Below are 16,445 nucleotides of genomic sequence, written 5' to 3' on the forward strand. Positions count from 1 at the left end.
GATGATCAAAGGTAAATTAAACTGCTATGTAAAGGTTAGGTGGTGATGATGGTGGTTGTAGATCTTTACTATTTCTTGTTGGAACCCTAGGAATAGTTGAAATGACTCACAGATATTTAACTCCAGCCTTCACTTCTCCCTTGGGCTCTGTACACACATGTCCAGTTATCTACCTGATGTCTCTTCTTCTGTATCACATATATTTTGGATGCCCCCTTCAATCTGTTGTCCACAGAGCAGCCAAATTATTTTGATAATAAAAATGAAGTCATGTTATTTTCTTCAAAAACCCTTTTTATCATTTTCCATTACATATAAATTCCTAATTATGGCCACAATAACCTGTTTGATCTGGCCCTTCCCTACCTCTCCATATCTTACTATTTTTGCTGCCTTTCAGTTCCTTGCTAATTTCTCTGTGCTCTCAGGCTTTCATGGATATTGTGCCCTTGCCTGGACTCCTCCTACCTTTTCTCATGGCTGGCTCCTTCTCAACCTTCATATCTCAAAGATCTAACTACAAGGAGGTCCCCTTCCTGCCCCCCACCACATAGTATCCACAATTATTCTCTTCTGTTGTGTTCAGTTTCCCCCATAATACTTTTAAGTTTAAATTATGTTTGTGTTTGTTTGGCATTTGTTTTCTTATTAACTATTTTCCCTACCACCACATGGTAAACTCCAGAAGGGCAAGAGCCATGTGTTTTCTTTGCCACTGTAAGTGTAGCATCTATTTCAATGCCAGAGGTGAGCTGGGTACAGTGGCACATACCTATAGTTCCAGCTGAGGTGGGAGGATTGCTTGAGCCCAGGAGTTCAGGTATAGCCTGAGCAACATAGCAAGAACCCATCACTAAAATAAATTATTAAAATTTAAAAATAAAAACCAGGCCAGGTGTGATGGCTCACACCTGTAATCCCAGCACTTTGAGAGGCCAAGTCAGGTGGATCACTTGAGGTCAGGAGTTCAAGACCAGCCTGGCCAACATAGTGAAACCCCATCTCTACTAAAAGTACAAAAACATTGGCTGAGTGTGGTGGTGCACATCTGTAGTCCTAGCTACCTGGGAGGCTAAGGCAAAAGAATCACTTGAACCTGGAAGGCGGAGGCTGCAGTGAGCCCCAGTCGCGCTGCTGCACTCCAACCTGGGTGACACAGTGAGTCAGTCTCAAAACAAAAAAACACCAATGCTTGAGGTGAATGAATGATATAATGAAGGAATGAAATGCCAGAAAGAAGATTTTTAGGATCATCTTTATCCTAAATATGACTGCAGGCAGATTATTGTCAAGGGGTAGCCTTAGTAATGTGCATGAAAATACAAAGGAGAAACAAACTAAAATCAGTTAGTGAAATATGATGTGACTAATACTGTTCTAGTGATTGAATACTTGAGAACCCACAAGAATAGATACAGCTACTACCTGTATAAGAAGATGCTGATTGAAATCTAAAATAGGGAACAAGAGCATGAAGTACCTCACCTTCTAAAGAGCTGCCAGCGTTTGGGGTCAGATACCCACTCTTTCACCCAAGGATAAAAGTTGGGCAAAAAGGGATCTACTATATGCAAAACCTCCAACTCTCTACCTTCAGACCATATAAGCCCAACACTTGGGAAGAGGAAAAACACCTGAGAGAATCGCTAAAGCCAGGTTCCTGGGGAGTATTATGGCTTTACCTTTCCTTTTTATGCCTCACCCTACCCCAAGTGAACAAGGCTCCAACAGAATCAGCTAGGGTGACTGTGAGAGAGGGAAAGTGGTATCTCATTCACTAGCAAACTTGTTGATATTGCCTTGTACCTACGTGAAACAGGAGTTGGAGAAATAGCTGGCCAGAGAGTGGGCTGAAATAAAGCAATCTACAACATTTACCATTTGGCATAGCAAGGATACCAAAGATGTGTAAGTTTCTCATGGGTCAATTGATGCCGTTTAGAAAGTGCTGTCCAGGTTTGAAGCGTCTTGACACTGAGGGGAAAGAAATTCTAGCAGCAAGAGGCTGGATTTACTTCTGGGAGAGGAAACTAAGAGAGTAAGTAGAGATAGAGCTAGCTACAACTGGTGCATCTCCCATGTCGATTGAGGGACTGTGTAGTTGGGAAGCTGTCTCAGAGTTTCTAGGAGAAGTCAGTGTGCCCCATTAAAGAGTGAGTGAACATTTGGATGCAGCGTTCATTGTACGGTTAAGGGAAATTTATCCCTTTTATCTCTTTTTTCTCTCCCAGTCCCCAACACTAGAGGGATAGGCCCTGAAAGTGTTCCTGGTAGAGGGTCATGACTGCATGTTGTCCAAGTTCTTGGCATTTTGAACAAAGAATTGGACAAAACGCCTAGTAAAGCAAAGAAAGAATGAAGCAACTAAAGAACAAAAGCAGGAGTTTATTGACAATGAAAGTACACTTCACAGTGTGGGAGCAGGCCCGATCAGTGGCTCAGAATCTTCTCAGGTCCAAATACCCCCAGAGGCTTCCCATTGGCCACTTCATTTCATGGTCACCTCACATAAATGAAGTGGTGGCTCGCAATTGGTTGCCAAAAGCAACCAGTCAGGCTAAGGTAAAGTTACAAAGGTGCAAAGGGACACTCAGCCCACAATCAGTCTGATTGGTTGCCGACAGCCAATTTCCAATCTGCCAGGAATAAAAGGCGAGGGTTTGCAAAGGGAGTATCCTCTGGTACTTTTGTTATTTAGGCATGGAAAGTTAGGGTTTTCCTTTAAATCTAGCTCTAGGAAGTTGGCATGAAACAGCCCTAGGTTCCCTGCCTCCAGACCCTATTCTCCTGCCTCAAAAGGAGAGGGGAAAACTGGTTGAAAACAAACCCCACCTTTCATCTTCAGAGTTCCTTAAGTCACAAGTTCAGCCAGAGAATATTTGCTTGGAACTGACATTGGAGTGTTCAACTAGATAGACTTAATAACCCACACTATGAGATGAGTAAAAAGAAGATGCTCAGGTTGTTTTTAAAGGATTTGCTGCCTAGTGCTTCTCGAATTTTAATGTGCTTATCAATCACCTGGGGATCTCATTAAAATGAAAACTATGATTAAGTTAGTCTGGGATTGGGCCAGAGATTCTGCATTTCTAAAAAGCTCCTTAGGAATGCTGCTGATTCTAGGACCACATTTTCACAAACAAGGCACTATAAAGCAGAGAAAGGAGATTCAATAGAGCACAGTTGGCAAGGAATAGACAAAAATATTAGGATAAAATATTAATTTTTATCCTTCAAAAAATGACTAAATATTGGCAATTTAAAAAAATTTTGTACCCCTTTGAATATTCATTCAGTAAAATGGGGAACAATATTACATATTAAATAATTTCTGTATATCCTGACAAATACTTTTACCCTAGTCAAATGAGAATATATACATGAAACAGTGTATGGAAGTAGCAGTGACCTGTGTTGGTAGGCATCAGAATGTATGCATGCACTTTGCTAAAGAGCGGGGCCGGAATCACAAGCAGACAGTTCTAACATGATACAATTTTATAATTTTTACAAATGTTAAAGTCTTCAAAACTGTTTGTGGACAAAAACTTACTGCCACCTGGTGGATCTGAGTTAAGACAAAGGGAAATATCTTTTTTAAGTTCTCCTAAATACTATTAGTACTTCTTTATTTTAACTTTAAAAAGAAAATAGATAAATATGTATTTACTTTTAAAAAGATGACAGTTAGGGGGACTTTTTGTATTTGGTTTCATTTGGAGGGGAAAATAATGCATACGAACATTATTTTGATAAATATGATTACATACATTAGATGGCTTTAGAGTTACATTGTAACTTTAGAAAATGGCTCTTTCTTTCATTTCCAGGGCTGGTTTTATCCTGAATAGTAACTTATCCATCCATTTCTGAAGGGTTCAGGAATTGGATAAATAAAACTAGGTAATTACCTCTCTGACATATGTGTATAATGCTATAATAAAGACCACTGTGTGTGACCTCTCTGAACTTTCCTCCATCTAGTCCCAAGATGTATATTTACTGTCTCAGAAGAAAGGGGTTTTCCGAATCCTTTCCAAAATTAGATCACTTGATTTTACCTTATCTGGTGAAATAAATTCTCATTACCTTACTCAAATGTGTATTTAACTTTCCTTCCACTTCATCGTTCTCTGTAGCCTCTAAGATCCCTAAACCCCCACCAATAGCAAGAAAGAGACTTTCTTGACTCAATGTTCAATTGCCTCAATTCTCATCAATTTATTTTTGTAATCTAGGCATTTAAACCTAGTCTAGATTCTCTCACAAATATCAGTGAACATCCATAGTGAGAATTATGGGTAATGAATTTAAACAAAGTAGAATAAAATCTGTCACTGAACTCTTATATGCTGGACTTACCAACCTTTCCTCTAAAAGTGATGTTCATTATTATGCCAAGAGGAAACATCCTATAGGCCTTCTGCAGTGTACTAATGTATATTTTCTCATGATGACTTCTTCTGTGATTACTATTAAAATATAGATCATCCTATGATATATTTTTCTCACCTCTCCTCAGGATTTAGAAACTTATATGGCATAGTGTTCTAATAATTCTAGAGTTTGTTAGTGATAATACTTAGTAATTTTCTAACTTAATAGTAACTACTCAGAACAATAATAGTGAATGGAGATTTTTTTATGTATTTTAAAAAATTTATTAATTGCATTGTGCTATTAAGTGTTTAATTTTTTAATAGGTAAGAGATTTCAAAGAAAAAGCATTATGGTCATAAATTTAAAACTTTTTACTTAAGTCTCTGGACTTTAAAATGTGTTGAACTTAAAAAAATTTCATGGTTTTCTATCATTGCTTTAATTCATAGTTCTCTTTGGAAGTGAGTAAGCAAGAAAGGCCTTGTAATATTTGTGTTTTTGTCCAACATAGATTAGAAAAAGCATAAACCACAGAAAAATATTAAGGGCTTAATACAAATTCTGTTTTTTTTAAGAGGCAACAATGAATATTCTGAAATGACAAATACATCATAATTCTAATATGAAAATGAAAATAAATATAAATTTTCTGATCTCTAATTATAAAAGTGGTCATAAGTAAAACATTTAGTACACATATACTTTAAAAGCTATTTATTGAATATTTCTCTCTGTTTGGTATCATTATCACTGTTGGAGCTATTACTGTCATCATGAATAGAAGTGTTTTTAATTGAAGATACCATCATATCTACAATGTCTTTTTTGGGGTTTTCTTCCAAATCAGTCTGTATTGCTCCAACTTCTGCTAGCTTCCATTCAAGTTCTGTAATAAATAACCCATCATTAAGTCAGTTAAATATCTTGGAAAAATGAAGAATTTTTCATCTATATGAAACAGGACTTGACTGTTAGTAATATTACCATGGAAACGATGATCTATTTATTTATAGTTTTTTGGATTTTTTTTTTTTTTTTTTTTTGAGACAAAGTCTTACTCTCTCACCCAGGCTAGAGTACAGTGGCACAATCTTGGCTCACTGCAACCTCCACCTCCTAGGTTCAAGCGATTCTCATGCCTCAGCCTCCCAAGTAGCTGCAATTACAGGTGCACACCACCACACCCAGATAATTTTTATATTTTTTCAGTAGAATCAGGGTTTCACCATGTTGGCCAGGCTAGTTTCAAACACCTGACTTCAAGTGATCCGCCCACCCTAACCTCCCAAAGTGCTGAGATTATAGGTATGAGCCACCATGCCCAGCCTGATGATATCTTTAGAACTGAGTGACGGTAAAAGTGCCACAATATTAAAATACACATTAGATACAGCAAAGTTATACTTAAAGGGAGAAATTATGATTATACTGGGTATTAGTCTGTTTTGTGATAACAGAATACGTGAGATTTGTGTAATTTGTAAAGAACAGAGATTTCTTATACTTCTGAAGGCTGGAAAGCACAAGGTTGAGGGGCTGTATCAGGTGAGGGCCTTCTTGCTGAGGTTATGCCATGGCAGAATTCAAGCGAGTTAGAGAAGGTGAGTGAGAAAGAGCAAGAGAGGGCTGAACTTAGTTTTAAAACAAACCCATTCTCACAACAACCCCACTTCTGCAATAATGACATTAATCCATTCTTGGGGGCAGAGATCTCAAGACCTAATCACCTTTAATGGTCCCACTTCTTAACACTTGCATTGAGGCTTATTAACTTCAGGCGACACATTCAAACCATAGCATTCTACCCCAGCCCTCAAAATTCATGTCTTCTCACATGCAAAATACATTCATTCTATCCCAATAGCCCCAGAAGTCTCAACTTGTTCCAACATCAACTTAAAAGTTCAAAGTCCAAGCCGGACACAGTGGCTCATGCCTGTAATCCCAATACTTTGGGAGGCCAAGGCAGGCGGATCACAAGGTCAGAAGTTCAAGATCAGACTGGCCAACATGGTGAAAAACTGTCTCTACTAAAAAATACAAAAATATTAGCTGGTCATGGTGGCTCGTGCTTGTAATCTCAGCTACTTGGGAGGCTGAGGTAGGAGAATTGCTTGAACCGGGAGCCAGGAGGCGGAGGTTGCAGTGAGCTGAGATCGCACCACTGCACTCCAGCCTGGGGTACAGAGCGAGACTCCATCTCAAAAATAAATAAATAAATAAATAAATAAGTCCAGAGTCTCATCTAAATAAGACATAGGTAAGACTCAAGACACAATTCATACTAAGGCACATTTCCCTCCAGCTGTGAGCCTATAAAATTAAACGAGTTATCTACTTCTAAAATACAATGATAAGATAGGCATAGGAGACACCCATTCCAAGGGAGAAATAGTCAAGAAGAAAAGAGTAACCAGTCCCAAGTAAGTCCAAAACCCAACAGGGAAAACAATGTAAGTTTTAAAGCTGGAAATTAATCTCGTTTGACTCCATGTCCTGAATCCTGGGCACACTGGAGTTGGAGTTGGGCCCACCAGACTCAGGCAGCACTGCGCCTATGGCTTCGCTGGGCCTAAGCCACTTAGTGCATCTCACAGGTTAGAGTTTTGTGCCTGCAGCTTTCCCAGGCTAGAGCTGCATGTTTGTGGCCCTACCGTTCTGCAGTCTCAGGGGCTGCCCCACTCCCGTGACTCTACTAGGCATTGTCTCAGTAGGGGCACTCTACAGGGGATCTACCCTTGTGACAAGTCTCTGCCTGAGCCTCTAGGCTGTCAGCAACATCCTTTGAAATCTTAGTGGAAGCCAAGATAGCACCACAGCTCTTGCATTCTGCCCACCTGCAGAATTAGTACCACATGGACATTGCCAAGTTATATAGCTTTACCTTCTGGAGTGGTAGGCCAAGCTGCACCAGGGCCCTCTTGAGCCATGACTGGGGTGGCTGAGGGGTGCTATGCTGAAATGCAGGGGGTCCAGTCCTGGGGTGGTGCAGGGCAGCGAATGCTAAGGTTCCATGGGCACTTTTCTGGAAACCTTGCCCTCAGCTCCTAGCTTGCCTTGAGGATTGCTGAAATGCCTTTGGGGTCATTTTCTCATATTGTCTTTATGAAAAGAACCTGGCTTCTTTCTGTTTATATTAATCTCTTTAGCAGTCATTTGGCCACAGTTAGTATTTGTCCAGAACACACCTTTTCATTCTTCACATGGCCATGCTGAAATTTTTCAAAATTTTTACTTTCTGCTTCTCTTTTAATTATAAATTTCATTTTGAAATCACTTCTCTTTTCTCTCATTTTACTGTAAGCCATGCAGCACCTTGAATGCTTTGCTGCTTAGATAACTCTTTTGCCAGATACTCTAGTTCATCATTCTAAATTCTGCCTTCCATAAAAATCCTAGGATATGGACACAATTCTGCCAAGTTATTTTCAACTGCACATAAGGATGGCCTTTACTTCAGTTTCCAAACGTTGTTCCTCAGTTTCATCTGAGACTTCATCAGAGACCTTTGAAATCTTGGTGGATTTAAAATTCGTATTTCTACCAGCATGCTGATTGCAACCACTTAAATAATCTCTACAAAGCTCCAGACTTTCCCTACAGTTCTCTTCTTCTGAGTCCTCAACAGAATCACTTTAATGCTCCATTCATGGCAATCTAGGCTGCTTCTAGCCTGTTCCTCTAAGTTCTTTCAGCCTCTATCCATTATAATAATCCTTCCATATTGGAGGTTTCACTTTCTGTGGTTTCAGGTACTTAGAATAAAGTACAATAAGCTAGTTTGAGAGAGGCCACATTCATATAATTTCTATTATATTATCTTGTTATAATTGTTCTATTTTACTATTGTTAATCTCTTATTGTGATTAATTTATCAATTAAACTTGATCATGGATATGTATGTATAGAAAAAAACATAGTATCTATAGAATTTGGTACTATCCATAGTTTCAGGCATGCACTGGAGGTCCTGAAACATATCCTCCCATTGGTAATGGGGAACTACTGTACCCAGAATCAATGTCAGTTCCACATTTTCAGTTATCTGTTATGTAAGTACCATGTGATAACCAGTTGTGCCACTGAAGCTCCAACATTTTCAAGTATTTGTTACAGCAAACAACCCCACTTCTTGGTACCAATTTTCTGTCTTAGTCAGTTTTGTGCTGCTATAATAGAATACTACAGACTGGGTAATTATACAGAAAAGAAATTCATTTCTCTCAATTCTGAAGGCTGGGAAGTCCAATATCAAGGTACCAGGAATCTGAAGAGGGCATTTTTGTTCTGTCACTCCCTGATGGAAGGTGAAAGGATGAGAGGGAGAGAAAGAAAGAACCAAACTCAGTTTTATAACAAGCCCACTCTAGTGATAAGGAAGCCACTCATGTGATAATTAACCTACTTCTATGATAGCAACATTAATCCATTCATGAGGGAAAAGCCCTCATGACCCAATCACCTCTTCAAGGTCCTACCACTCAACACTTTTGCATTGGGAATTAAGTTTCCAACACATGAATTTGGGGAGACACATTCCATAGTGATAATTTTGTTTTTTAAAAGGACTGAAAAATGGTTTAAAAGTTCAAATCAAGAAGCTAGGAAAAGAACAATAAAGTAAAACCAAGAAGAAAGAAGGATATAATGAAGAAAATACTTTAGAAAAATAGAAAAGTAAAAACAATAGAGATGGCCAGCAAAATCAAAGGCTGGTTTTTCGATGAGACTAATAGACATATCTCAGGCAAAAATGATCACAAGAAAATAAGCAAAAGAACATATTTACATGGGATACAGCCAAACAAGGACAAGATATAATTTTATACCCATCAAGCTGCCAAAAACCTAACACTCTAACTGGTGAAAATCTAATGAAGATATAAGTAAATGGGATCTCTCATAAAGATTAAAATACTCAAAAAATTTTAAAAGTCATGGGACTACTATTAAAAAACGCATGTCAATACATTTGAAAACTTTAATGGGGACAGACCCAAGATGGCCAAATAGGAACAGCTCTGGAGTGCAGTTCCCAGTGAGAACAATGCAGAGGGTGAGTGATCACTGAATTTCCAAATAAGTTTTTACTGCCCACAGACCAGGAAATTCCTGGGCTGAAAAGTGCCATGAGTTTCCAGCACTGCCATGGTCTGCGCACAAAAACTCACACAAATCTGGGTGGCCATTTCAACTGGCAGCCAGAACGCCTGGGATACAGAGCCACCCATTCAACTGAAAAAAATGGGGCTGAAACAGGGAGCCAGGTGATCTGGCTCAGCGGGTCCCACCCCCACAAAACCCAGCAATCTGAAATGCTCTGGATTGGGAGTTTCGCAGCAAGTGCAGCTGGACCTGGGACAGTCCAGCTTGGTTGGGGGAAGGGTGTTGGCCATTACCAAGGCAGTCCACCACTACCGAGGCAATCTGCCATTACCATGGCAGTCCACCATTAACAAGGCAATCCACCTTTACTGAGGCAGTCCACCATTACCGAGGCAGTCTGCCATTACTGAGACAATCCGCCTTTACTAAGGCAGTCCACCATTACTGAGGCAGACCGCCATTACTGAGGCAGTTCTAAGTGTACCCCTGTAAACAAAACTGCAAGGAAGTTCACACAGCAGCTGGGCAGAGCCCACAGCAGCTCAGCAATGCCTCTGCTGGCAGACTGTGACTAGACTGCCTCCATGCTGGGCAGAGCATCTCTGAAGAAAGGCAGCAGCATGTCAGGAACTTATAAATAAAGCCCCACCTTCACAGGACAGAGCACCTGGGAAAAAAGGTGGTTATGAGTTCTGCTGCAGCAGACTAAAACTTACCTGCCCAGCAGCTCTGAATGGAACAATGGAGCTCCCAGCTCAGCACTTGAGCTCCTATAAGGGACAGATTGTCTCCTCAAGCAGCTCCCCAACTCCCATATATCCAAAGAGACACCTCATAAAGGAGAGCTCAGGCTGACATCTGGCAGATATCCTTCTGGGACAAAGATAACGGAAGAAGAAACTGGTAGCAACCTTTAATGTTCTGCAGCCACTGCAGGTGATCCCCAGGCAAGCAGGGTCTGGAGTGGACCTCCAGCAGTCCTACAGCAAAGGGGCCTGACCATTAAAATGAAAACTAAAAAACAGAAAGAAATAACTTAGTCATCAACAAAAAGAATGTTGACACAGAGACCCCATCCGAAAGTCATCAACTACAAAGATCACAGGTAGATAAATCCATGAAGTTGGGAAGAAACTAGCACAAAAAGGATGAAAACAGCAAAAACCAGAATGCCTCTCCTCCTCCAAAGGATCACAACTCCTCACCAGCAAGAGAAGAAAGCTGGTTGGAGAATGAGTCTGATGAATTGACAGAAACAGGTTTCAGAAGGTGGGTAATAACAAACTTCTCTGAGCTAAAAGAACATGTTCTAACCCAATGCAAAGAAACTAAGAACCTTGAAAAAAGGTTAGACGAAATGCTAACTAGAATAACCAGCTCAGAGAAGAATATAAACCACTTGATGGAGCTGAAAAATACAACACGAGAACTTCACAAAGCATACACAAGTTTCAGTAGCTAAATCGACCAAGCAGAAGAAAGGATATCAGAGATTGAAGAACAACTCAATGAAATAAAATGAGAAGGCAAGATTAGAGAAAAAAGAGTGAAAAGAAATGAACAAAGCCTCCAAGAAATATGGGATTATGTGAAAAGACCTAATCTACGTTTGATAGGTGTACCTGAATGTGATGGAGACAATGAATCCAAGCTGGAAAACACTATTCAGGATATTATCCAGGAGAACGTCCCCAACTTGGCAAGGCAGGCCAAAATTCAAGTCCAGGAAATACAGAGAACACCACAAAGCTATTACACAAGAAGAACAACCCCAAGGCACATAATCATCAGATTCGCCAGGGTTGAAATGAAGGAAAAAATGCTAAGGGCAGCCAGAGAGAAAGGTCGGGTTACCCACAAAGGGCAGCCCATCACACTCAGAGTGGATCTCTCGGCAGAAACCCTACAAGCCGGAAGAGAGTGGGGGCCAATATTCAACATCCTTAAAGAAAAGAACTTTCAACCTAGAATTTCATATCCAGCCAAACTAAGCTTCATAAGTGAAGGAGAAATAAAATCCTTTACAAACAAGCAATAGCTGAGAAATTTCATCACCACCAGGCCTGCCTTACAAGAGCTCCTGAAAGAAGCACTAAACATAGAAAGAAACAACCAGTACCAGCCATTCCAAAAATGTACCAAATGGTAAATACCATCAACACAATGAAGAAACTGCGTCAACTAACATGAAAACAACCAGCTAGCATCAAAATGGCAGGATGAAACTCACACATAACAATATTAACCTTAAATGTAAATGGGCTAAATGTGCCCCAATCAAAAGACACAGACTGGCAAATTGGATAAAAAGTCAAAACCTATTGTTGTGCTGTATTCAGGAAACACATCTCATGTGCAAGGACACACATAGGCTCAACATAAAGGGATGGAGGAAGATTTACCAAGCAAATGGAAAGCAAAAAAAAAAAAAAGCAGGAGTTGCAATTCTCATCTCTGATAAAATAGACTTTAAACTAACAAAGATCAAAGAGACAAAGAAAGGCATAACACAATGGTTAAAGGATCAATGCAACAAGAAGAGCTAACGATCCTAAATATATAAGCACCCAATACAGGAGCATCCAGATACATAAGGCAAGTCCTTAATGACCTACAAAGAGACTTAGACTTTCACACAATAATAGTGGAGACTTTAACACCCCACTGTCAATATTAGACAGATTGAGACAGAAAATTAACCAGGATATCCAGGACTTGAACTCTGATCTGGACCAAGCAAACCTAATAGACATCTACAGAACTCTCCACCCAAAATCCAGAGAATATACATTCTTCTCAGCACCACATCACACCTATTCTAGAGTTGACCACATAATTGGAAGTAAATCACTCCTCAGCAAATGCAGAAGAACAGAAATCATAACAGTCTCTCAGACCACAGTGCAATCAAATTAGAACTCAGGATTAAGATTAAATCAGAACCACACACCTTCATGGAAACTGAACAACTGGCTCCTGAATCTCAACTGGATACACAATGAAATGAAGGCAAAAATAAAGATGTTCTTCGAAAACCAACAAGAACGAAGATGCAATGTACCAGAATCTCTGGTACACAATTAAAGCAGTGTCCAGAGGGAAATTTATAACAATAAATGCCCACATGAGAAGCAAGGAAAGATCTAAAATCGACACTCTATCATCAAAATTGAAAGAGCTAGAGGACCAAGATCAAAAAACTCGAAAGCGAGCAGAAGACAAGAAATAACTAAGATCAGCGCAGAACTGAAGGAAATAGAGACACAAAAAACCCTTCAAAAAATCAATAAATCCAGGAGCTGGTTTTTTTAAAAGATCAACAAAATAGACCACTAGCCAGATTAATAAAAAAGAAAAGAGCAAAGAGGATATCACCACTGATTCCACAGAAATTCCACAAACCACCATCAGAGATTACTACAAACAACTCTATGCACATAAACCAGTAAATCTGGAAGAAATGGATAAATTCCTGGACACCTGCACCCTCCCAAGCCTAGACCAGGAAGAAGTTGAAAACCTGAATAGACCAATAACAAGGTCTGAAGTTGAGGCAGCAATTAATAGTCTACCAACCAAAAAACGCCCGGGTCCAGATGGGTTCACAGCAGAATTCTACCAAATGTACAAAGACAAGCTGGTACCACTCCTTCTGAAACTATTCCAAACAATACAAAAAGAGGGAATCCTTCCCATATCATTTTATGAGACCAACATCATCCTGATACCAAAACCCAGCAAAAACTCAACGAAAAAAGAAAACTTCAGGCCAATATCCATGATGAACATAGATGCAAAATCTTCAATAAAATACTGGCAAACCAATTGCAACAGCACATCAAAAAGCTTATCCATCACAATCAAGTAGGCTTCATCCCGGAGATGCAAGGCTGGTTCAACATACACAAGTCTATAAACGTAATCTACCACATAAACAGAACAAAGACAAAACCACATGATTATCTCAATAGACACAGAGAAGGCCTTTGACAAAATTCAACAGTGCTTTATGCTAAAAACTCTCAATAAACTAGGTATCAGTGGAATGTGTCTCAGAATAATAAAAGCTATTAACAACAAACCCACAGCCAATATCATACTGAAAGGGCAAAAACTGGAAGCATTCCCTTTGAAATCTGGCACTAGAGAAGGATGTTCTCTCTCACCACTCCTATTCAATATAGTATTGGAAGTTCTATCAGAGCAAACAGGCAAGAAAAAGAAATAAAGAGTATTCAATTAGGAAAGGAGGAAGTCAAATTGTCTCTATTTGCAGATGACATGATTGTATATTTAGAAGACCCCATCATCTCAGCCCAAAATCTCCTTAAACTGATAAGCAACTTCAGCAAAGTCTCAGGATACAAAATCAGTGTGCAGAAATCACAAGCATTCCTATACACCAATAACAGATTAAAAGAGAGCCAAATCAAAAACGAACTGCTATTCACAGTTGCTACAGAGAGAATAAAATACCTAGGAATACAACTAACAAAGGATGTAAAGGACCTCTTCAAGGAGAACTACAAACCACTGCTCAAGGAAATAAGAGAGGAGACAAACAGATGGGAAACCATTCCGTGCTCATGGTTAGGAAGAATCAATATTGTGAAAATGGCCATACTGTCCAACGTAATTTATACATTCAACACTATCCCCATCAAGCTACCTATGACCCTCTTCACAGAACTGGAAAAAACCACCTTAAACTTCATATGGAACCCAAAGAGAGCCCGCATAGCAAAGACAATCTAAGCAAAAAGAACGAAGATGGAGGTGTCATGCTCCCTGACTTCAAACTATACTACAAGGCTATAGTAATCAAAACAGCATGGTACTGGTACCAAAACAGAGATATAGACCAATGGAACAGAACAGAGGCCTCAGAGGCCTCAGAGACAACACCACACATCTACAACCATCTGATCTTTGACAAACCTGATAAAAACAAGCAATGGGGAAAGGATTCCTTGTTTAATAAATGGTGTTGAGATAACTTGCTAGCCATGTGCAAAAAACAGAAACTGGACCCTTTCCTGACACCTTACACTAAAATTAACTCCAGATGGATTAAAGACTTAAACATATGACCTAACACCATAAAAACCCTAGAAGAAAACCTAGGCAAAACCATTCAGGACATAGGCATAGGCAAGGACTTCATGACTGAAACACCAAAAGTAATGGCAACAAAAGCCAAAATAGACAAATGAGATCTGATTAAACTCCAGACCTCCTGTACAGCAAAATAAATAATCATTAGAGTGAAACAGCAACCAACCGAATGGGAAAAAATTTTTGCAACCTACCCATCTGACAAAGGGCTAATATCCAGATTCTACAAAGAACTAAAACAGATTTACAAGAAAAAAACAAATAAACCCATTCAAAAGTGAGTGAAGGACATAAACAGACACTTTTCAAAAGAAGACATATTATGGCCTAACGTTCATATGAAAGAAAAAAAAAGACATATATAAGGCCAAGAAACATATGAAAAAATGCTCATCATCATTGGTCATTAGAGAAATGCAAATCAAAACCACATTGAGATACCATCTCACGCCAGTTAGAATGGCAATCATTAAAAAATCTGGAGACAACAGATGCTGGAGAGGATGTGGAGAAATAGGAACACTTTTACACTGTTGGTGGGAGTGTAAATTAGTTCAACCATTGTGGAAGACAGTGTGGCAATTCCTCAAGGACCTAGAAATAGAAATTCCATTTGACCCAGCAATTCCATTACTGAGTATGTATCCAAAGGATTATAAATCGTTCTACTGTAAAGACACATGCACACGTATGTTCATTGTGGCACTGTTTACAATAGCAAAGACCTGGAACCAAGCCAAATGTCCATCGATGATAGACTGGACAGGGAAAATATGGCACACACCATGGAATACTATGCAGCCATAAAAAAATGATGAGTCAGTGTCCTTTGTAGGGACATAGATGAATCTGGAATCATTATTCTCAGCAAACTAACACAGAACGGAAAATCAAACACCGCATGTTCTCACTCATAGGCAGGTGTTGAACAATGAGAACACATGGACACAGGGAGGGGAGTATCACACACTGCGGTCTGTTGGGGGGGACTAGGGGAGGCACAGCGGGGGGTAGGGAGATTGGGGAGGGATAACATGGGGAGAAATGCCACATATAGGTGAAGGGAGGATGGATGCAGCAAACCACATTGCCATGTATGTACCTATGCAACAATCCTGCATGATCTGCACATGTACCCCAGATCCTAAAGTACAATAAATATATATATATATGTAAAAAAAGCAAACCATAATGGGCACATTTCAAGAAAAGTAAGAAATAACAAAATACATCCAAGAAAGAAAGCCTGTAGATGCTAATAGCCAAAAGGAATTTATTTAATATTCACCAGGTCTTTTCACAATATTTGACTAATTCTAACAGTTACATGAAATTATGAAAAACATTTATCCTACTAGAGAAAATTATACTATTATAAAGCTATAGGAATAATAGCTTTATTAGGGCTGTAATGATGCAGGGATAGAGAAGACCAGTGGAGTATTGTGAAGAATTCAGAAACAAATCCAAATGTTTTCAAACTATTAAAAATGATACAGAAAACATAAAAATCAGAGGAGAAACCACCTCACACCGTTTAGGATGGCTATCATTAAAAAAACTAATAAAGATAACCAGTGTCAGCAAGGTTAAAGAGCAATTGGAATCATTGTAAACCATTGGTAGGAGTAAAACGGTACAGCCACTATGGAAAACAGTATGGCAGTTCCTCAAAAAATTAAAATAGAATTACATATGATCCAAAAATTTTACTTCTGAGTATATTCCCAGAAGAAATGAAAACAGGGACTCAGATAGATATTTCCACATCTTGTTCACAGCAGCGTTATTCATAATAGCCAAAAGATGGAATCAACCCAAGTGTTCATCTACAGATGAGTGTG

The 16,445-nt window shown here is 39.2% G+C and overlaps 2 protein-coding genes across 4 annotated transcripts in view; both read right to left on the reverse strand.

The window, feature by feature from the left end:
• The window catches only part of CLOCK (clock circadian regulator), a 141,441-nt gene that overhangs the window by 113,276 nt on the left and 11,720 nt on the right, over window positions 1–16,445 (reverse strand). The window lies entirely within an intron of this gene.
• The window catches only part of PDCL2 (phosducin like 2), a 42,589-nt gene continuing 31,014 nt past the window's right edge, over window positions 4,871–16,445 (reverse strand). Inside the window, exon 6 of one of the 3 annotated variants that reach the window (XM_012441084.2) lies at window positions 4,871–5,266. In XM_012441084.2, coding sequence (XP_012296507.2) covers window positions 5,091–5,266 — 176 coding nt within the window. In that variant the 3' untranslated portion in view covers window positions 4,871–5,090. The remainder of the gene's footprint in view (window positions 5,267–16,445) is intronic. The other 2 variants (XR_001105484.2, XR_010338998.1) reach the window with 2 other exon arrangements.

The sequence above is a fragment of the Aotus nancymaae genome, unplaced genomic scaffold (genome assembly GCF_030222135.1).
Source record: "Aotus nancymaae isolate 86718 unplaced genomic scaffold, 86718_ANA_hifiasm-v0.15.2.pri h1tg000006l, whole genome shotgun sequence".
Taxonomy (NCBI): Eukaryota; Metazoa; Chordata; class Mammalia; order Primates; family Aotidae; genus Aotus; species Aotus nancymaae.